At 46.8% G+C, this 21,622-nt stretch overlaps 1 protein-coding gene across 1 annotated transcript in view; it reads right to left on the reverse strand.

The window, feature by feature from the left end:
• Positions 1 to 21,622, reverse strand: part of LOC112982670 (zonadhesin-like) — a 120,193-nt gene that overhangs the window by 31,354 nt on the left and 67,217 nt on the right. The window contains exons 13-45 of the mRNA XM_026099220.2: positions 21,316 to 21,452; positions 20,510 to 20,734; positions 19,874 to 20,015; positions 19,433 to 19,556; positions 18,588 to 18,722; positions 18,356 to 18,499; positions 18,065 to 18,266; positions 17,787 to 17,927; positions 17,069 to 17,251; positions 16,602 to 16,673; positions 14,508 to 14,634; positions 14,106 to 14,245; positions 13,259 to 13,462; positions 12,757 to 12,906; positions 11,995 to 12,174; positions 11,274 to 11,390; positions 10,719 to 10,868; positions 9,129 to 9,344; positions 8,370 to 8,474; positions 8,137 to 8,281; positions 7,797 to 8,011; positions 7,284 to 7,502; positions 6,693 to 6,799; positions 6,057 to 6,210; positions 5,729 to 5,828; positions 4,836 to 5,002; positions 3,923 to 4,156; positions 3,408 to 3,505; positions 2,516 to 2,693; positions 1,758 to 1,985; positions 1,426 to 1,518; positions 1,077 to 1,250; positions 106 to 261 (exon numbers count right to left, since the gene is read on the reverse strand). Of these exons, the coding sequence (XP_025955005.2) occupies positions 106 to 261; positions 1,077 to 1,250; positions 1,426 to 1,518; positions 1,758 to 1,985; positions 2,516 to 2,693; positions 3,408 to 3,505; positions 3,923 to 4,156; positions 4,836 to 5,002; positions 5,729 to 5,828; positions 6,057 to 6,210; positions 6,693 to 6,799; positions 7,284 to 7,502; positions 7,797 to 8,011; positions 8,137 to 8,281; positions 8,370 to 8,474; positions 9,129 to 9,344; positions 10,719 to 10,868; positions 11,274 to 11,390; positions 11,995 to 12,174; positions 12,757 to 12,906; positions 13,259 to 13,462; positions 14,106 to 14,245; positions 14,508 to 14,634; positions 16,602 to 16,673; positions 17,069 to 17,251; positions 17,787 to 17,927; positions 18,065 to 18,266; positions 18,356 to 18,499; positions 18,588 to 18,722; positions 19,433 to 19,556; positions 19,874 to 20,015; positions 20,510 to 20,734; positions 21,316 to 21,452 (5,162 nt within the window). The remainder of the gene's footprint in view (positions 1 to 105; positions 262 to 1,076; positions 1,251 to 1,425; positions 1,519 to 1,757; positions 1,986 to 2,515; positions 2,694 to 3,407; positions 3,506 to 3,922; positions 4,157 to 4,835; positions 5,003 to 5,728; positions 5,829 to 6,056; positions 6,211 to 6,692; positions 6,800 to 7,283; positions 7,503 to 7,796; positions 8,012 to 8,136; positions 8,282 to 8,369; positions 8,475 to 9,128; positions 9,345 to 10,718; positions 10,869 to 11,273; positions 11,391 to 11,994; positions 12,175 to 12,756; positions 12,907 to 13,258; positions 13,463 to 14,105; positions 14,246 to 14,507; positions 14,635 to 16,601; positions 16,674 to 17,068; positions 17,252 to 17,786; positions 17,928 to 18,064; positions 18,267 to 18,355; positions 18,500 to 18,587; positions 18,723 to 19,432; positions 19,557 to 19,873; positions 20,016 to 20,509; positions 20,735 to 21,315; positions 21,453 to 21,622) is intronic.

The following is a 21,622-nucleotide window of genomic DNA, read 5'->3' on the forward strand; positions in this document are numbered from 1 at the left end:
TACTCCTTTTGACACAGTACTTGACCTGGTAAGTAAAGACAGACTTTAAGACCACCTTGCCATTGCAACTCCTGTAGGTAAAGAATCACCCCACAGCCTTCCTACCTGAATGGTGGCCTGACGCAGAGCCCTCTGGGCAAAACCATCCCTCTTTACACAAACCCTCCGGGGAGCTCTGGCCATGCTGAGAACAGAACCACCCTGGGAAGCAGGCCTGGCAATCCTGGGCTGACTGACCACCACGATGGGCCAAAAAGGAGCCTGAAAAACAAACAAACAACCCCCTCAACAAAACCACATTCTCACATCATGCTAGACCCTGGTGGAAGTATCTATGAGGAGAATTACAAGCTGCTCACAGAAGCCTTCTAGCTATGCTAGCCCCATCTTGCAGAAGATGCCAAAAGGATGCTGACTAGGAAGGAATGCAGTCCCAGGCACTCCCTCAGGAGACCCTGAGGCATGACATGTAGCTGGGGGTAGGTGACAATCTTCCTACAACAGGAAGCTGTGAGAGGTTGGGCACGGATGGCTGCTAACTGATGTGAACTCCTATTTCTTTCTAGTCTGGATTCAGCAGTATAACCGCTTGCTTAATATATCTATAGATTTAATGGAGAAAAAGAAACCAAACATCCCAAAGTCTCCTGTTCAGCTTAATCCTTGCTCTCATTAACAGTGATGTGAGAGGACAGCGCTCTCAGTGCAGGGAGGGCGGCAGAGGCTCCTACATGTGCTCAGCTCACTGCTGCTTTGTGACCTTTCCTTCAGGGGGGCTCAGCAGAAAGCTCCCTCCCACACAGCTGCACGTAGGCCACAGACTGAGGCTCTAGAGGCAGTTTTGCAGTTACTGTCTGAATGCACATTTAGGACTAAATGCTCCCAATACAACAGCACTGGATTAGAGGCCAAGCATTCGTGCTCACAGCAGCTGCCCCTCAGGCAACATAAAAGGCATGCTTCAGTGCAAAATGACAAGGGGCTGCAGAACAACGGCATGGACCCGGATGAGCTCAGCAGCTCACAAGGCTTTGGAAAGAGAAACAACAGCATCCAGCAGCTGCCATCAAACCTACCTGGAGGGCAAGAAGATGGAGAAGAGCTCCCTGCAGGACAGAAGTGACCTCGAGGACAAATGTTCCCCACTGCTCCATCCACGGGATTGGGGAGCACAGAGCTCCCCGTGCAGTAGAAGCCAGCCTCACAGGGACCTGATGGAGCTGCCAGCTCTGCAGTTGCACAGTACAAACCTGGAGCAGGGGCAAGAGAAAAGGCCCTCATTTAAGAGATAGCAGACCTCATACAGTCATAGCACATGACTGGGATTGCTTAATGAGCCTGACAAAAGAGGAAAGAGTATGTACCAAAAAAAAGAGTAAAAAATAAAACCCAGAATGTGCGTGTGGAAAAATACACCTCTCCTACCTGGAGTGCAGGGAGTAGGAAGAAATGAACCAGCAGGACAAAAGGTTCCTGCTTGGCACAGCCCAACTGATCCAGAAGCTGCAGTTGCCACACCTACTAATGCAAAGGAAAGAGACTGAGGTGAAATATAAAAACTGGAAGACCTCTATCTTATCTAAAAAAACCCCAAGAAACACAACAACAGTGGAAGAACCGAACTACAGCACAGAATTAAGGAAAGTAACAAGGGAAAAGTTCAAGCCATCCTGATCCTGGCTGGGTCCTCTGGGTGACTCTGTAATACCGCCTCCTCAATAGTAACCATCATCAAGCTTTATAATTCCTCTTAGTACCAGAGTGACCTCCAGGAAAAACTGGTTTGCTTGATGTGGATCCAGGTGGACAAAACCATCCAGGCATGCACAGTCCATCTGGTCTCGCTAGGCCTGGCTTGGAACAGACCATTCCAGGAGGACACAGCTGGCACTTGGAGACATCCCAGATATTTAAAGCTTCACTGTAGGTTCCAGGGGGACAAGGGTACTGTGTGGCAAATTCTGTTCTCCTGGGGCAGTAGTGTCCTAGGAAAGAAAAGACAAATTTCATAAAGGTTAGGAGAGGCTGGTAATAGCCTGGGAAGAACTGCTGGCCTGCACACACAGCATTCTCATTTGTTTCTGAGAAGGACTGATCCCAAGCTATGACAGTGGGCCCATCCTGCAATTTATCATTACTGTGCGATAGCTACAATCACACTGGCTGCAGAAGATGAAACTGATCGGTGCTGAGGATTAGCAGTAGATGTAAAAGCATCCAGCTTTTTCATGAGAAGATCTCAAAGCATGTTATAAAGATACATATATCTTGTATATTACAAGAACTATCTATGTTTGCTGCATTCTACTGTTTACCACATTCAGACAGAGGAAGTGAATCACAAAGAGGCTAAGTGATTTGACTGTTGTCACTGATCTGTCCAGTGGAAGAGAACCAAGTCTCAGGCTTCCCAGTCCTATGACAAATCTACTCTGCTTCAAATAGCTATAAAAGGATCTGCTAATCGCTTAAATGAAATTTCCCAGGATGAGTGGGTGGGTGCAATCAGGCCCACCTGCAGGGCAATCCGTGTAATTTGTGGAAGCAGTCTTGCAGTAAAAGCCTTCTGGGCACTCCAAACATTGTGCCATACTCCAAGTTGGACTATAACTCCCTGCAGGGCAAGGCTGGGCTCTGCTGCTCCCCACCACACAGTAATGTCCAGGTGGACATGGTCCTCCACTGACTGTTGTCTGTGAAGAAAACACCAAGAAAACAACGTTGTTAAAGAAAATGTTTCCATATAGTCTACAAACTCAGAACACGGTCTTGCAAACCCCCCCCCCCCAAAAAAAAAACCCCATCAGATTCAGATCAGAATGGTCAAGAGAATTAGGCATATGGTAGTATGAAGGGCTGCATTCATCACGCCATCTTTAAGGCTGTGTACTCATCCTTTCCCAAGATAAAGAATCAGAATTGAATTTTGCCCATGACAAATCTGCTCTGGCTGGCAATCTGGCAGACGGCACCACCGCTTCTTCTTTCATAGTCAGCAGAAAACCGTGGCATAAAGCAGTACCTTCTTGAGTTACCATCTTTAAAAACTCCTATTGTATTTTGCCTAAGAGGAGGGCTGACAGATGCAGCATTCCAATCAAACTCATGCACTTCTGACGTCTTTAATTTTGATTTGATATGGCATTCCACTCTGCTTTGCAGTATCAATATGCAAAGACAGAACTATTTTTGGTCAGCTTTTAGATGTAAAACTGAAAGAAGGCTGGGTGTATTTTGCCATCTCTAGTCCCTTTCAATATTAATGATCTAGATATATCTGACAAAGAAGATAACACAGTAGGAGAGGGGCAAAATTTTGATGTGAGGCAAAAGAACTAAGGTGACCTTATGATCTTCAACTCCACAGATACCATGTTTTTTAAACATACATCACAAGCACAGCTTACCCTGGGGGGTTTAGAAGAAACAGTGCCTCCACTACAGTAGAATCCAGCTTCACATAGTCCAGACGGAGATAAAAGTCCAGTTCCATTGCAGAAATACCCTGATAGTGAGAGACGAGATGGACAACAGGAAGTATAAAGCTGGGAAATAATCAGTGAAACATCAGTTTTGATGTCAGCCACATCCATTTTCCTGCAGATGCTTGCTCTCAGAATAGTTTCAATACAAAGTTTATACACCTAGGCAAACAGCACTCCCTCGTGTCATCTCTATGTACCAAATCATGCAAAGAAAGGGTGAAAAGGGAAGTTCACACTGCAGAAGCTTGCACCTCACTGTGAATATCCTCTTAGGCAGGAAAGCGGAAAGATTAATCTTTCTAATGGTCTACTTAATAGCTCTCTCCATGAAAACAGTTATTCATGATTTCCTGCTCTAGAGACACGCAGTTTCTGAGGAACTCTAGAAATGCTGGTATCTGGCTGGAATCTCCTAGTCCGTTCTTTCAGTATTGTACCTGCATCACACGGGAGACAGCCCTCAATCCCAGTGTTCCCAGTTGAGTTGCTGTAATAACCAGGAGGACATGGCTGAGGAAAGGCAGTGCCCATAGGGCAGTAAGTTCCCTTAGGGCATTTGTTTCCCAGAAGGCCATCAGTAGGTGTTGGACTCGAAACTCCTCCACTGCAGTAGAATCCAGCCAAACAGGGCCCTGTAACATGTGGCTGCCCTGCAAATGCACAGTAGTGCCCTGAGAAAGCAATGCACTGCCATTAGTTCTAGCAGAAGAAAACAGAAACTTCAGAGCACAAGCTACATACTTAGATGAACATGAAAACATCTACAGTGACGTGTAAAAGGATATCCATTTCCATGCTTCAGGGAAAAAAAAAAAAACAACCAGCAGGTTTCTGGTGATAGCAGATTTAATGAACTCCAGGGTAGTTTTCTCCTATCTTCTCAGCAGAGCACGATACCGTGCCTATATTACTTCTGGTTTTTGGTCTCACTTGAGTACCTCTGCACAGTGCTAAATACTGCTTTGTAAATTTCTGTTCTGTGGATCATTGTATTTTTTAACTTCATAAAGCATCATGTAATGTATCTGTAGACCTCAGAGATGACAACATCCTGGATAAGTACCTTTTTCCACGTTTCTCCATACTATATATAGCTCATTAAAGTGCACTGCGGAGCCAAGGAGTAACTCCTTTTGCTGAAGTGCTTGACACAGATCGTTATCAGGGAAAGGAGCAAAACAACTGTGGCTCTGTCTTCATCTCCACACAAAAAATTTGGTATGAGACATTACGGCCTGTCATCCACCCACTGAGCCATGCAAACTCCACCACCGAAGCGCAGAAAGATTCAGAAGTCATTTTCATGGGTTGTCCTGTCACCATCCTAAGATACATTTACTTGCTGCTTACCTGGGTCACAAGGGGTGCAGTGAGACATCAGGCTGCTTCTAGTCTGTGGGTTGTAAGTCCCTTTAGGGCACGGGAACTGAGTTGCAGAAGCAGTACCAGCAGGGCAGTAGTGGCCAGTTGAGCATTCGTTCTCCAAAAAGGAAGAGGAATTTTCTGGGCAGAAGAACCTGGTCCACAGAGAGAATGAATAAGAGATAAAAACAAATGAAGATTTTATAGCAAAGTTCTGTCCATGAACACCTGAACGATGACTCAGTGGTGGGAATGGCCAGTCTAAGGGGGCTACTGCACTGTTCTGTATTGACCATGAAAGAGACCTACTTATATATATTAGTACATTCTCTTAGTTGTTTCCTCATAAGCCAAATTGACGGCATAATTGCAAATGCCACAGAGACATAATTTTCTTTAACTTGAGTCATAACGTATCAAGACTGTGATGCATCAACTCGTAGAAGTTAATCAAGGCCAAATCTGGTTAGTAATTGGAGATGAATCCCCTAAGGAAAAGTCAGACTCAGCATCAGGTGATACACAAGACTTCTTTCCCCTTCATCAGGACTACGGCAACCTGTTGCCAAGGGAAGGGTCTACTACTTCAGACATGACAGTGCCAACAGTTTCCTGCTATCCTGACTCTGAATAGCCTTCTGATCTAAATTCCCTTCTGACAGTCGCACCTGGGTTTAGGCCTTTGCCACATCCCATAATCAACTGTACAGTGTTGCTAAGCAGAGTTCAACAGTTGCTCTGCTTCTGTTCAGAGACAGGTGCTCTTCAGTGGTAAACCAAGCCATTTTTCCTGCCACACGCTGCTCCAAGCTGACTGGTTACACCAGCATTTCCAATAGTCCTTAACTCACACAACAGTAAGCTCACTGTCTCAGTCTTACCCTTTAGCACAGGGGAGGCAGCTGGCTTGCCTTTGTGAAGGGTTGTATGACCCTGCTGGACAAGCCACTGGAACAGCTGTGCCCTTGGGACAGAAATACCCTGAAAAAGAAAGAACAGATCAGAATCAGCAGTATTTCCAGTGGTCAGGGCAGGATGACAATTTTGCTCGACACTTCCAGGCGTTCTAAAATAGACCACCCTGCAGCTCCCTGAGGCGCTGACAAATTTCAAAAGCCAAAATGTCTCAGAGCTGCCAGAAGTCTGCTGGGAGTTTTAATCCTCATTCAGCAAATTGACGAAGTTTGATAAGTGCCTGTAACAGCCTACCTCTGGGACAGGGGCCTCCAGTCTTGTCTACAACTGGGATTTGGGGAAGAATGGATCCCAGTGTGCAGTAGAATCCTTCTTCACACTGTCCTGTAGGGGCTGGAAGGCCAGCAGCATCACAGTAATGCCCGGGCAGACATGGGGAACACTGGGTCTGCGATAAATCAAGGAGACAACAAACTGAGGTCAACTTCAGGACTGGCTCCGCCACTGACTGGCCAGTTGTACCTTTGCTGATCATGCTCACGATCAGCCACTTAGATTCATCTCACCTAACTTAAGATATCCAGAATTAAAATGCCTTAAGTTGAAGCTAAGTATCCTGAGCAACTTCTACTGTTAATGGAGAGAGAGGCATCTGTAGTGGGTGATTCAGCTAACCTATCGTCAATATCTGTTCACGAACAAGACGAAGTGCCCTCTGAAGCTGTTAAGAATCTAAGCAAGCCTCCTTAGATTTACGCAAAACTAACTGTTGCACACCCATAATTGGATGAGATGTCTCTCACCCACCCTGTCTTGGGACTCGGTCTTTTCTTTCACCTCAGGGCAGTGACGATATCACCCCACAAGGCTGCAGAGAATACATAACTGCACAAGAAAGCTTTTGCACAAAATTGCACAAGTTCAACCCACCTCTGAGCTCAACCTGCTCCTTGTGCTGAAAGTTCCCACAGGACATGGTGTGGGGACAGAAGTGCCTCGGGGACAGTAATGGCCCGCAGGACAGGGACCAGCTTGGCCTAAAAGAGAAGATCACAGTTAATCAGAAGCAGTATGAAAAAGTGAAGGCATTCATTGCCTGCACTGGCTCTTTAATAGCTGTGATTTATTCATGCCGTGAGTGATTTCTCTGCAGACTGCTCACGGTCTTTAACTCGCTTCCATCCAAGATGAAGCTAGAATTCAAGCTGCTGCACAAGGGCTCTTAGGAAGAGTAGTGGCAGGAAATCTAGCCATTACTTTACATTCAGCGATCTAGCCACAGGTCTAGGTGACCGAACACACACTTTACAACTGAGTCCAAGAGTTCTTTCCTTCCACTCTAAGTACTGCTTTTGCGGCGCACAGGACAAAACAGCTAAGGTGCTGACTTGCAATTCACTGCCAATGAACTAGCCACACAAAAACAGACCCCAGCTCCTTGCAGATGTGGGTGCTACCACTGAGACACCAGCTTTAATAGCTGCAGAAACTCATGCTGCATTAGCAAAAGAGAAGTGGCACCTTGTATCATGGCATCTGGGTTAGGCTTGTAAGATCCTTGAGCACAATAGTAACCTTCCCAGCACTCTCCAGTCACAGCAGTTGCGTTGTGATACTGGCAGAACTTCCCTCCATCGCAAGCTCTGCAGCTGGTTCTGCTTCCCTGTCCTTGCTCAGGGCTGTAAGTACCTGGTGGGCAGGGCTGCCAGTCTAAACCTGTTCCTCTGGGGCAGTAGAAACCTGAAAGAAGAACAAATTCATATTTTATACATTAACGATGGGACAAAAGCTTCAGAGACAGAACTACCAACCAGTATCTTGGTGATGGGATGTGCATAGCTTTATAGTCTCTGTACAGTCAGTGGCCTGGGCTGAGCTGTCTGGACTGAGCATGACACCAAAGGACTTCAGAGAGGAGTGAGTTGCTGCCGAACTCGCAGGCCATAATGGTCTCTCACATGTGCGGGTTTCAGGAAATTCTTTGGAAAATCCAAAAGGAGCCAGGTATGGAAGTGGTTCCCATCCTTAACTCACCTTGGGGACATGGCTGTGGCTTCTCACCAGGGACACAGTATTCACCCTCTGGGCAAGCAAGGCACTCCTCTCCACGGGCCTGTGGCATGTAGGAGCCAGCGGGGCACGGAGCTGGACTCCTGGATCCAAGAGGGCAAAAGTGTCTAATGGGACATGGAGCTCCCGAGAGGCCATCAGTAGGTGTTGGGGTCTGGGCCCTAGTGACGCAGTAATACCTGCAGCAGTGAACACAGGAACATATTCTCCTTATTTCAAGAGAAATACAGAAACAAAGGTTCTACCTGTTGTAGAACACCTCTCTTTACATAAAGTACAGCATTATGTTCGCTCTTCTACTCACCCTGGGCTGCAGCGTCCTGAGGGGGCCCTCAGTCCAGAGCTGTTACAGTAATATCCCCCAGGGCAAGGCTGGCACTCCTGCAAATTCCTACCACCTTCACTGTCAGACCAAGTGCCAGGAGGGCACTGTAATGGAAGTGGTGCACCTGGCAATGTCAATTGCACTGGAGTGAGGAAATCCCATCTCATGCTTCACATGAATTAAGAAAAATTATGCTTAGCAAAGCACTGTACCTGCAGGACAGTAATGACCAGGAGGACAAGGCAGTCCTGATTCTCTATCTCGGGGGTTTCTTACTTGGGCACCACTTTTGCACCAGAATCCCTCAGCACAGTCTCCTGGAAAACAGGGTAACATATAGTAAATACACAACCATATTAAAATACTAGACACATAAATGCAAATTCCAGAATACAGACTGAAATACAATCATTTCCTATGCTATGCAGAGCCTCTGCCAGCCTACAGATCGACAACATAATGGTCATCAATATTTCAGTGGAAGAGTTGGTTCTGACCATACGGAATGGAGTACTGGTGGCAGATGCCAAAACAACAGTTCCTTGAGAGGAAAGTGCTTTGGTTGGCTCAGACTCAGCACTGTCTCCACATCTGGGCAAGTACTTAAGCACCTGCTTCGCTTTAGGCACATATTTAACACATCCTTTAGTGAAGCCTTAAGTTGCTCAAACGCTTTGCTGAGCATTAAACATATTTTAAAGTGCTTTGCTGAACTTGGGCCTTTATCTACAGGACAAGGAGCAATGAAAAATCATCAGTGCTGTCTGAAAAAACAATTCTGAACAAACCAGAGGGAGATCAGTTGGTGCTGGGTAAATAAATAAAGTCGGTTCTGGACAAATAAAATGGGACAGTTCATCCTACCTGAGATCAGAACCCCAAAGTCCTAACTTCAATCCTTGGCACTAGCTATCAGTCAACAACACGACTCTCTAGCGGTAGCAAATATGCTCAGAAAAACAGCATTATACCTGTTGGGGCAGCAAGTCCAGAGAATTCACAGTATTTTCCCGGCGGGCATCTTTGACATTCCTTGATAGTTTTCAGTTTCTGCCTGGGCCCAAAGGTTCCTGCAGGGCAGCGGTGCTGAGTGCTCTGGCGGGTCCCTGGTGGGCAGTAAAAACCTTGCGGGCATGGGTAAAGGGTAAAATCAATGACTGGGCCTTGCTGGCTGTCACAGTAATAGCCTGCAGTGAAGAGAGAGGAAAGCAAGCTGAATTAGGCATTGAGAGATACTAGCTACGGAGCTGCTTCTCATTAACAGAGTGGATTCCTAACAGATTGCCTCAAGCACACAAAGCACCTCACTGGCCACTCAAGAAATAAATCTACTGCTGACGTCACATTACTACTGATTTAAATCGCATCCCTGCTGGGACGAATACACGTAATAGCTTTCCAGTTGCTGCACTCCTAAGCAGGGAATTTACCACCCAATGGTCCCCCGACCAGAGGACAAAACTTACGGGCACACTTGGTGGTGTATGAAAGCAGTTGGGGACGTAGCACCAATCTCCCAGCTTGCTTCCAGTCACTAAATCCCTTCAAAGAAAACTTTTCTACTCTTTCTGTAAAATGTCATTATTACAATTCCTGACGCAGTGCTATCTGATGCCAGTGGGAAGAGACGTCTATGGCCATAAGACCGAAGTGTCCCTGGACCATGTCATGGGAGCACAAGCCATTATTAAAAATGGACAGTTACACTATGCCATCTGTTCTTCCATAATCAATGAAGGAAACTGCAGAAACTGCATGGATTGCCAGACTCCACCAAGAGCGGGAGGGTATCCCATATCCCCCTAGCAAGTAAGTATGCTAAGCCTTTGACATCGTCAGCATCTCCCACCTATCAAGGACCAAATTGCTCTCTTGAGCCTTTGGCTTATGCAACTACATAAAAGGGGAACAGCAGAGCTAGTAGGCTAGGGAGCATTCCGAATACTTTAAAAACACCATGTCTCCAAAGATTTGGGAGCCCAGAGCAGAAGAATCTTATCTGCAAACTGCTAGCCCCAAAACCTTCTGATAACAGGAAGCAAGAACAATCTCCACGCACACAGAACTCGTTTCAGATTAGATACAATTGTTTATTTCCAGAACAACACCTGAATATCAGGCTTTTCCCCTCCCTGTATTTTAATTGTTCAGGAGAATTACACAGAAGTTAGCGTTTCTGCTTTCACACAGCCTTTTCACACACAGAGCCCGAAACTGATCTCCATGCAAGGGAAACAAACCACCAAGGTGGCAATAAGTCTCAAGGCTTTCATTCCCAGGAACACTCAAGAGCCAATAAGGAGCAGGCATCTCCTATAGGAGAGGCGCAAAGAATAAAGCCTGGATATTGTGAAAAAAGTAACTCCCATTTTCTGGTTGCCTGTACAGTCCACAGAAGCTCTCTGATCCTGTCACAACTCCCAACAGGTAAATAGATCCCTCTTCAGCTTTGCCACTCTCAAGCAGTGATTCGCAGCCAGACATTTATTTTCATCTTGTCCAAATGCATATTACTTTGAGTGTGTCCCCAAAACCTTGCAGTCAGTTTAGTCAGGGCTTACCTTCCCAGCACTCTCCAGTGGGGGCACTGAGACCAGGTGCCTTGCAAAAAAAGCCAGAGGGGCAAGGCTGGCACTCGGAAAGCATCCTCCGCCCTGGCAGGCTAGAAAAGGTGCCAGCTGGGCAGAGCTTGGGCACTGCCGATCCTGCGGCTGTGAGAATAGAAGCAAGACAGAGAGAAATGAATGTCCTTGAGAATGCTGCACTCAGGGGCTGGATTAAGCACAGAGTGGCACGGAAACAGCGTCACTGAGGTCTGATTTTTCATTCACAGATCACGCAGTGCTGTATTGGAGAGGACCAACATTAACAACTCCATTTTGCAAAAGGAAAGAGAGGTGAAGCTAATTACATTTTAAAGACAGGCACTGAGATGAAAAATGTCACTTATCACTTTCAGTGAACAGGTCAAGAGAAGGACTAGAGGAAGGATCTGGGAATGTGGACACCCTGGCCAGCCCTTAGAGTGTCGGCCACTACACTGTCAAAATCACCCATCAGTATTTCAGGCATTATGTGACTAGTAATTTTTGCTTCGGTCTACACCAAATACTCACTGCAGTATGTCCCCACAGGGCAGATATTCCCAGTTGCACCATCGGTTGGTTGAGGGAGGGCTGCACCACCTCTGCAGTAAAACCCAGCAGTACATTGCCCACTGGGGACAGACAGACCTGGAAGACAGAGAGGATAACAGCACTCAAAGCATCAAGGTAGGGGGAGAAAAGCAGAAAAATCAACCACTCGCGATTTTGCTCTGGGCTAACATCACAAGGTAACACCTGAATCCCCTTCCCTGCTAGTCCAGGGAGACACCTAAGTTATCTTGGAAGCACCATCACAGCGCTATGAAATTATCCAGACAAAAGCAGCTTCTGTTTAACACATTGAAACAATACTGAAAAGACAGAAAAGGAGTGGGAGAAAATGAAGTAGCAGTCAGTATCCCAGCCTCTGCAGACTGTGCAGAAGCAGAGTACAGGGGAGTCTGACACAAAACCCTAATCCTCCACGCCTAAGAACATGTATAATGATGCATGTTCATACTGGTCCTCTGAAGATGGGAACATGGCCAAAGAAGCCAAGGAACTCACTCAAGGTCATGCATCAAATTCTGGGCAAAGTCAGCTTTACCACCCAGAAGCAGAACTTAGCCTTAGGGTCCTCTAACGTGTTCCTGAATAGCAAATATTTATTTGTCCCCCATATTCCTTCATTTCAACTCCCCTTGAACCAGATCACTCCTACCACTCTTGTTCTCCAAAGGCAGATGCTAACCTGAGGCACTGCAGTAAAACCCTGGAGGGCAGGGAAGAGGCTCTGGGCTTCCTTTCGGGCAATAGAAACCAGCTAGGCACTTCCCCCCAGTGGCAGTGGCTGGACAGAGGCAATTGGCATTGGTGTAGTTATCCAGATCAAAAGGCTGTGAGGTCCAAGCAGCTGAGACACAGAACCAGCCTGAGAACAGAAAATGTGACTGAGAAGCTCTGACAACCACAGAACACCAGAGGTTATTATGAATAAACCAGGTGGGATGGCCCTCGCATGTAACACCTGCACGGCGCAATCATAACCATGCAGAGTATGGGACAGGCTAGTATCACCCAAGTTTAACACCACCGTGGTGTAATAGTCCACGCAATGTACCTATAATAGTATATGCAATGATGAATCTATACAATACCATCTCAGCAAAGGTGATAAGAGATCTTACAACCTTAGGTTCAGCATTTTTGCTCTAGGATAGCAGGGCTCAATTCAGTTGCCCCAACAGGTTCAGAAGGGCAAGCATGGAGACAACTGCTTAGGGCTGACAGACACATCCTACATGAAGTCCGTGCCCATCTGAACCAGCAGCCGGAAGTCAGGTGGATGTCCAGGGTGCCTTCAACACTACTAGACGCCTACAGCTAGGCAAGTGAATCAAGCGAACAGACCAGAAAGACTGTGACTAGAGCTGCAGCAAGTAAACACAAAGTCTCCCAAGCACACTCCTCCCTGGTGCTGTACAATACAGCAGCCAAACAGACCCAGACTCACCTGCATCACATTTGCCTGACACACCTGTCAAGTTCTCCTTCCCACAGTAGTGCCCAGGTGGACAGGGCAAGCAGCTATCCAAGCTCTGTGTCATGGGATCAGGGTTATAGTAGCCCCGAGGACAGGGAAATTCAGTAGCAAACTTGGTTCCTTTGGAATACAGAGAGCAAGAATCTTTCATGAACTGTAAATACTCTCTTGGCTATTAATCCTGCACTATCACTTAACGTTGTCTTTGCCAATTTGTCTGAGTACTGAACTCCATAGGGCACAGCTTGCCCTTCGGGGCCAAGAAAGTCTCTGGGCTCTGCCTAGTTTGCCTATGGTTTAAAACCATGTCTATGGTCTAACACATTGGGATCCTCTTCTATGAAGAACCAGATCGACATTCAAAGGTTTCCTTCACAGAGACCATTTCTTGCCTTTAAAATAAGGATGTCTCAGCCTGGCCAATGGGTGGCCCTGACACATCCTACGTGAGTGTCCCCTGAGTCCACCTCACCTTTGGGGCAGTAGAAGCCAGCTGGGCAAGGATTCATACTGTAGCTGCTGACATTTTCTGGGCAGTAGTAGCCTGCAGCACAAGGGAAGCATGCAGCTTGTCTGGTGAGGTTGTTGTAAGTCCCTGCAAGGCAGGGTAGGGGAAAGCCGGTCCCTTCTGGACAGAAATGGCTCACAGGACAAGGGCCTCCTTTCTCCCACACACCTAGAACACAGAAAGTAAAAGACAAAAGCCAGCAAAGGGAGGTGATAACACCCCACTGATGAGCATCTCTTCTCGGTTATGGCTTCTTGGATGCCAGAAGACAGATCAAGAGGATGCACAACACAATAAATACAATGACTGCAGGATCTCAGCTCCGGAAATATTCACTGTTGTGTCACCGTGTCTTTCCCCTCCATGCTTCGCAAGCAAAGCCGCAGCAAACTATATTCAGCAGATCAGTTATCTAAGCGCTCTGCCTCACATACAACCAGGAATTCTGGAGAACATGCAATTGTCCTCTGGTGAACTAAAACTCTTCCTCGGAAATAATTATTTCTGAGACAGAAAAAACTGAGAAGAAAGACTAAGGCGATGTCCTTTACTGGCAGGTACCTGTAACTTTCCCAATGTTCAATACGAGTGTCTCCTTCAATAACACACAGATCATTGGACTGACTGCTTTTTCATCTTCAGCATGTATGTATCGGTACAAATAGCCCAGACAAAGCTGAATGACTGAGACGAGGCAGGGGCAGGAGTACCGGGAAAAAAGGTGGCATGTTTTAAAACTAACTGTTGCCAAGACCGCCAATTACTGGGCACAGGCAGGTGAAGAAACTGATGTTCACCCAGTGGAACTCACCAGCTGGAGATGGTGAGGAAGCTCCAGACAGACAGTAGTACCCAGCTGAGCAGGGTCCTGAGGGTGCTGTGAGGCCAGCAGAGCTGCAGTAAGAGCCGGACGGGCACACAGTGCAGCCGGAGTCCTGCCACACATTCAGCCTGGAGAGAAACATAAGCAGGCTTTCTGTGGGCAAGTGTTCCACAGGTAGGCCCTTAATGCCTACACCTCTTGCCAAGTGAAAACTATACGGCTTTTATGATCGATGCAAAGATATGCCTCGTGAGCCTTGCTGAACTGCACCCTGTTGCTAAAGGACTACAAACCCAAGGAAGGAAGGTACTAAGCAGTAGCGGGAGAGAGGGAGAAAATAAGAAGAAAAGGCAGGTAAAAAATTGGCACCAGCAGAGCCAAGGAGCTCACCTGTCTGAGTAAGTGCCCGCAGGGCATGGCTGTGGCATACTTGTGCCAGCTGGGCAAAAGTGTCCAGGTGGGCATGGGCCACCGATGCTTGTGTTTGTGGCTCCATTAGGGTTTGGGACACTTGCTCCTACATCAGAAAGACAGACCAAAGGCATCCTGAATGACACAAGTTCCTATTCGTAGACCACTCTGTCCCCCATGCCTACAGAACAATTTCCACAGCAGGAAGATGAGAATGGCTGGTTGTTACTTAAGACAGTAAGGCAAAATCCATAATGGAAGGGAAGAGTTAACAGCTAGCACCATATGGGACTAGAATCATTCGGATGCTCTGCCTTTTTACTTTCTTCCACCGAAGACTTACTGCTGTAAGGGCCTCGACCGCAGGGAGAAAAGAGAAGATGACATGCGTTACACTATCATCTCCTAGAAGGATGTGATACAAAACCCTTCTCTGGCATGCATCATTATCTCAGATGTATAGCCAGGAAAACAGATACCAAGAAGAGGAGAACAGCTTGCCTGAGTTTGCACTGCTGCAGCAAGGACTAAAAGTTATTGATCCCAAATGCCCATCCCCTGTGCCACACCTGGAATCATTTGGTTGTTGAAGGGGGCAGCATGTAGGGAAGCTACTTTGTTTATGTGAGAATACTGGGAGTAGCCATGAAGTTCAAAGGGCTGTCATCCACCCTGCAAAGCACGGACCTGAATAATGACCAGACCAGAGCTGACTGCTCTGTTTCAGAGCAGTCTCCGGGCTTATGTGCTTGTGTTGGCAAATAGAGAGCTAGAAACAAAAAGACTTCCTGTTTTTGATGCAAGCTATCCTCGCCCTGGTGTGGTAAACAACACAGGAAGTTTGCTGTAAGCATTTCCTTTAATCTGGACTGCATCCAAAGATATCTTAGTTTTGGACTTGATCTCAACAAAACATTCATGACAACTGCCCTCCAGAGAGCACAGAAATTGTTAGAGACCTGAAAGCAATCTCTCTTGAGGAGGGGATGAACCGTGAAATCCAAACAGTCAAAACCTGAGACCTAAATACGTGTTTGTGCGTCCATGTGCATGGGCCTCTTTCATTTGTATTTCGGTTCCTGCAGTTGGCTGTCGTTTCAGGCCTTCCTTAATAACCACAAGGACAGAAACTTACTTCAAAATAAAGTAAATGCCAGGATCCTCATTATATCACCTGAGCTTGGGCCCGAGGTCTGTGAAACATATCAAACACCATAACACTCAGCAGCATGGTTACAGCATGCAGCGCACAAAAAATTCAGTGCTGCTGAGTACTGTGCAGAAGGACTGAGTGATATTGCCGTTACCTTCCTACCTGCAGTCCATTGTCCCTACAAACGCAAACCCCTGTTTTGTATGAATGCCAGCTGAAAGCTGCCAAGAAACCTGCTTACGCACTACAGTCAAATTCCTCTGGTAACTCCCAGATAATTTCCAAATCATTTGCCAAAGGCTGATAATGCAGTTTCCACAGCTCTCTAACTAGCCAAATAAACACTAATGGTCTAAAAGGGGTCCTGTTCCTTGCCTGATCTACACAGGAAAACCCCTATCAGCAGCCTGACCATGTGGCTGGGTGTTCTCAGCCACGTGGCATAGGACCCTCCCATGGCCAAGCCCACAAACCTTGTAATTCACTGATGGTATTCATAGCTACAGGAGACTATGGAGACCAAAAGCAGAAATGGGCTCAAAAAGACACCAGATTTAACTAGTTCAGCTTCACTGAGGATTACTGAACATGACGATCCTAGATGCAAACCGTGGCTCAAAATGTTCTCGAACCACTGGTTGCTGAAGAATATTGGAAGAATAAAGCACAAGGACTGCTTGGGTCTGCTTCTTGTATTTTTTCCTAAGTCCTTCCACTGGCCTCAAAAAGCAGCTATGTGACTAGAGAAACTTCTGTTGTGACTGAGTATAACCTTATTACACAGCTTCATTCCTCAGGGCTATCCTGGCACTGTGGAACAGAGAGACCAGGCAAAGACTGTGTATGAAAACCAACTCCTAGGGCCACAGCTTCCTCCTTTCTCACTTCTTTTTTTCCCTGGTGAGTGCTACATTCAATACCTGCTGTGCAGAAGAATCCTGGCCAGCAGGGGCCACTTGTAGAGGATAATCCCCAGCCTCCACAGAACATTCCTGGAAGACCACAGAGGGAAAAGAGTATCATTCTCTTGGGAGCAAAGGTAGGAGAGCTGATGCACTGCACGCATTGCTTGGAAGGCAAAGGGTGAGACTCTGAGAGAGTCCATCTCTCAACATCAGAACAACTGGGACAAAACAGCATTCCAATTCAAACTGCGCTCCTCTGAGCATAAAACCAAGCTCCTCCCTTACAAGGCATCAAAAATATATGGCTCACTGTGGGGCACCACCAGCAGTACAAGGATTCTCTTCTGATTATATTATTATGCTTGGGTTTCCTAGGGGTAAAAACATGTGCCAGTAGATTAAAAAAGAGGAGATATGCAGAGAGATCACCCTCTCACACACTGCTTCGCATAGATGATCACAGTTCGCAGTCATTTCCTTACCTGCAGGGCACTGCTGACACCTCTCGGCCTGGCTGAGTCCATGGGAAGGGTTGTAAGTCCCAGGTGGACAAGGAAGAAGATCGATTCCAGTTTTCTGAGGGCAATAGAAACCAGGAGGACAGCGGTGTCTCAGCCCTTTTGGACAGTGAAACCCAGCAGGACAAGGAAAGCATTTGTCTTGACCTGTGAAGGAAATCTAAGAATTAAAATATAACAGAGCGAAAAAAAATAGCACGTGCGCAACTTCTCCCTGCCTGGCTGTGCACTTAAAGCAGAAAGAGTCAAAACAACAGGCTGGCTCTGCAAGCCCTCCTGGAATAACTGCTCTTCAGACGCACACATTCTCCCAGAAGCCTTCGACTCAGCAAGCTTCCCAACTCCATCTTATCAGCCCAGAGGAGTCCTGCTAACCTCCACATCTCACCATTAGGTGACAGGCAGAACAACAAGGAAACCTGGTTAACTGCTCACCAGCTTTCTCCATGCGGAGTGTCACTGCTAAAATCCTACAACCTGATCTGCTGCAGGCAGGCAATATATTCCCATGCAACACGAGTTTAAAAAAAAAAAAAAAACAGATCCCTCTGACCCCGTGAAACTACAGAATGCTCATACTGGGCAGCGCCTATCAAGACATTCTTGGATGTGGACATAAAGTATGATCTGCATTTCTAGCTCCCCCAAGCCACACTGAGGCTGGAATGGTCTAGTTTCTGACCTGTTGCATTACTGTATTCTCCACTAGGGCAGGGAGAAGGTGCTGCTGAGCCTGGAGGGCAGAAATGTCCTCGAGGACAGATATCTCCGGTGACACCATCCTCAGGCTTTGCAGTCTTTGTCCTTCCTGTGCAGTAATAGCCTTAAAGCAGAAAACATTTGAGTCCTTTCTCTCAGCGAACTTTGTTACACAAATGTGAGGAGGGGGAAAACCCTTAGCAGGAGATACAGAAAATGCTGCATTTCTGAGTGGCTAAAAACGTTTTAGCTTTGTCTCACCCTGTGCACAAAGTCCTACGGGAGCATCTTGGCCTGACATATTACAGAAAAACCCAGGAGCACAAGGCAGACACCAAGCAGCATCCCGGGCTCCTCTCTGTTCGTTCCAGGTGCCAGCAGGGCATGGCATCTCTTTTGGCTGTGTCGTGCCAGCAGGACAATAATGTCCCGGTGGGCAAAAATCTCCAAATGGAAGTCCCACCTGAAGCAAGGAAAAGATGGTGAATACGGTTTATGAATGCTTTTTCAGTGCCAAAATGACTGGTGCCATGCAAAATGTTCAGCACTCACAGGTGAGGAACTGCTGGACCCTTGAACACAGTAATACCCTGGCTGGCAAGGTCCTTCTGGCTCAGTCAGACCAGCCATGCTGCAGTACATGCCTGCTGGGCAGGGCTTGCAGGAACCTGCTCTGGCTACATCTGTGTAAGTTCCCTGCAAAAACACAGAGAACCAACAAATCATCCCTACTGGAAGCCTGGCGAGAACTAGTACATGGAAAATAGCCACATTTGATTCTTACCACAGGACATGGGAGAGGCAGGGAACTTCCAGCCAAGCAAAAATGCCCTTTGGGACACACCCTGGGTTCAGCAAGGCCTGTCTCATTGCAGAATGTACCCTCTGGACAGTTTCTACAAAGGGATTGACCACGGCCCTAAAGAAGGAACACAGGAAAAACTTGGCAGATGGGATATTACTGCTTACAGTGCAAGTGAATAAACTTTGCACATGTTCTGCCAATTCCCAGAGACCCCCCTGCTGCAAAATGATCATCCTGAAGCCACTGAACAGCAGCCCAAATGCAACAAATCTCTCTCGTGGTATCTGGATACTTCCTTGTACCGCTAAAAAGGGGCAGACACAGCCCTGATCTCATACGGCAGTAAGAGGCTGCCCAACTATGCATGTGATAATTCACCCATGCTAGGCTAAAGCCTCCTCAGCCCACTTCTAAATCTGCACCTGCACAAGCAACACAAGTGAAATTACCAAATGAGCAAAAAAGAACAGCCCAGGACTGATAGATCTGCTGTCTTCCCCCCCCAGACCTCTCTAGTACCTTTTGAACCTTTCTAGGTTGGACCAGATGATCTCCAGAGGTCCCTTCTGACCCCAACTTTCTGTGATTCTCTGATTCCCTAGACTAGCACTTTCACTCATTACTTGCAGGGCCAGTACAGGCAAAACAAGTGCAGCATTGTTTAAAACACTGTATAAAAGCATCCCAAATACTCTAGCCTCATCATGCATGGAGACTGGCTCCTTCCAGTGCCTCCTTTCAGGGGTTTATCCTGCAGCTGCCCTTTCTGCCAAAATTCAGTCCTTATGCTGAACAGCTGTCAGGATAAAACTATTGCTACTTACTGAGAAGTTGCCAGCACCACATGCTCGAGGAGTAACAGTGCCAAGCTCAGGGCAGTAATACCCTCCAGGACAAGGGATGCACTCTACAGCCAACTTGGCACCATGTTCCATACGATAGGTTCCTCTGCAGGTGAAAATACAACAGAAGGGAGAGTCACTAAGGGCAGCAAAGTGACCAAGAACAGGACAATTTATCTGGCTTGCATGGTTAGACTCTTGGGTGGAGGAAGTACAGCATTTCTGGAGCCAAGTGGAAACTGCCTGATTCAGAGAAAACTTGCCTGGAGTGCCCAGAAATGAAGCCTCGTTTGCAAATGCTGCTGGTGCAGAAAGGTGTTTCTTACAATGAGAAGCACTCTGAAATGCCACATAGAAATGGCATCTTTTGTGCTCGCGTGGGTCTGAGACCAACAACTATTGCAGCACATGCATTGTACTTACACTGGGCACAGAACTGGCTTGGAGGTACCGCTGGTGCAAAAAGTCCCTGCAGGGCAGGCAGTACACTCCTCCACCCTGCCATTTCCCAGCCTGGTACTATATGTTCCTGCAGGGCAGGGGTACTGGGTGCCTCTCCGTGTACCTTTCCAAAGAAACACACACACACACACACACACACACACACAGATGAGAAAACCATCCTAATTCTAACTACAATCTTAAAGAGAGAAGGGAGTAATGCCCCCTGTTCTTCATTGCTAATAAATATTTACACTAGCCCATTCTGCAGCATGAAAATAAAATAATAAAAAGGTCACCATTTAGCAGGTGTTGCAGAATCTTTGCAGGAAGTTTCAAATTTAAAATTGCAAATGTTTGCACCAGACACTTGATTTTCCATTTCAATCCTCTGCAAATTAAGGTAAACAAAATCATGACACCAACATGCTCAATTCCAAACAGCACAGGTTTCAAGTACTGACTATCCAGAAAAGACAATTTGCTATCCACCTCCTTGCTGAAATACTTCAGTGCAAAACATACGTTGATAAAGCCAGAGCACGAAAGTATCAGAGTGCACAAGATTTCCAAATAGAAATGAACAAAATCTCCCCTATTCTGAGAAAAGTTGCCTACCCTGGGGGCAGTAATGCCCTGAGCTACACCTCCCAGAAGGCACACGAGCTCCTCCTACGCAAAACCAGCCTGAAGGACATGGCAAACACTCCTCTTCGGAGGCCAGGCTTGTCCTATTGCTCCAGGTACCTGGGGCACACTTGCGCTGCATTGGATGCTTTGTACCTGGTGGGCAGTAGTGACCAACTGGGCATGGAGCAGGAGGCTTCCGTCTCCCCCCTGTTCCTGAAAATACAAAGAGAAATTTTAAGAGAAGCAGTATGGCCTAACAGATAGCATACAGGCTGCAGACAATCCAGTTCCCTTATTCTGTAACCAGCTCTGCTGCATGACCTTGAGTAAGTCATGTCTTCACAGTCTGTTCCTTCCCCCTCTTTTAAACTGGGATAACAATAATGACTTCCCTTGTTGATGAGAGGCTCTATCACAGAACTGGTTACTGACGGAATTATTTTTCAAGTCAAGAATCTTTAAAGGTGCTCGCCTCTGCCCAAAGCTGGCATGGACATCAAGATGAAGAGGCCACCAATACGCTAAAAGATTTGGGGACCGTAAAAATTGGCTGCTTTCAGGTCATGAAGTGACAACAGTAACCCTGGGTGGAATGAAGGGGAAACCTCGGATTAAGATTAAAATCAACTTGACCCGTGGACAAAGTGGTCTCTGCAGCAGACTAAACCCTACCATAGCAACTCTCCCATTTACCATCTTTGTGACACCTCACTGACCTGCTCTGGTACATACTGGAGGGCTCCCTGGTAAGGGATACCAATGAACACAGTTTACTTCATCATGAAGACACCTACCTCTCCCACAGACGAATCCAGCAGGGCATATTTCACACTGGGACTTATCAAAGAGGTTGAACTGATTGCCAACTGTTCCTGGAGGACAGGCATTGCTTGGAGAATGAGGGCTGGATGACCCCACTGGGCACACGTACCTAATGAAACACTACAGGCTAGCTCAGGCAAATGAACTGATGCAAAGGGGAAACAAACTCCACACCCTCCCAAAGACTAGGATGAATCCTGCAGCTGGCAGACAGCTGAAGCGCTTGATCCTGTGTCTGACAGCAACATAAGTGACATCTGGAATGCAGGAATACTGAAA

This window comes from Dromaius novaehollandiae, chromosome 21 (assembly GCF_036370855.1).
Source record: "Dromaius novaehollandiae isolate bDroNov1 chromosome 21, bDroNov1.hap1, whole genome shotgun sequence".
Taxonomy (NCBI): Eukaryota; Metazoa; Chordata; class Aves; order Casuariiformes; family Dromaiidae; genus Dromaius; species Dromaius novaehollandiae.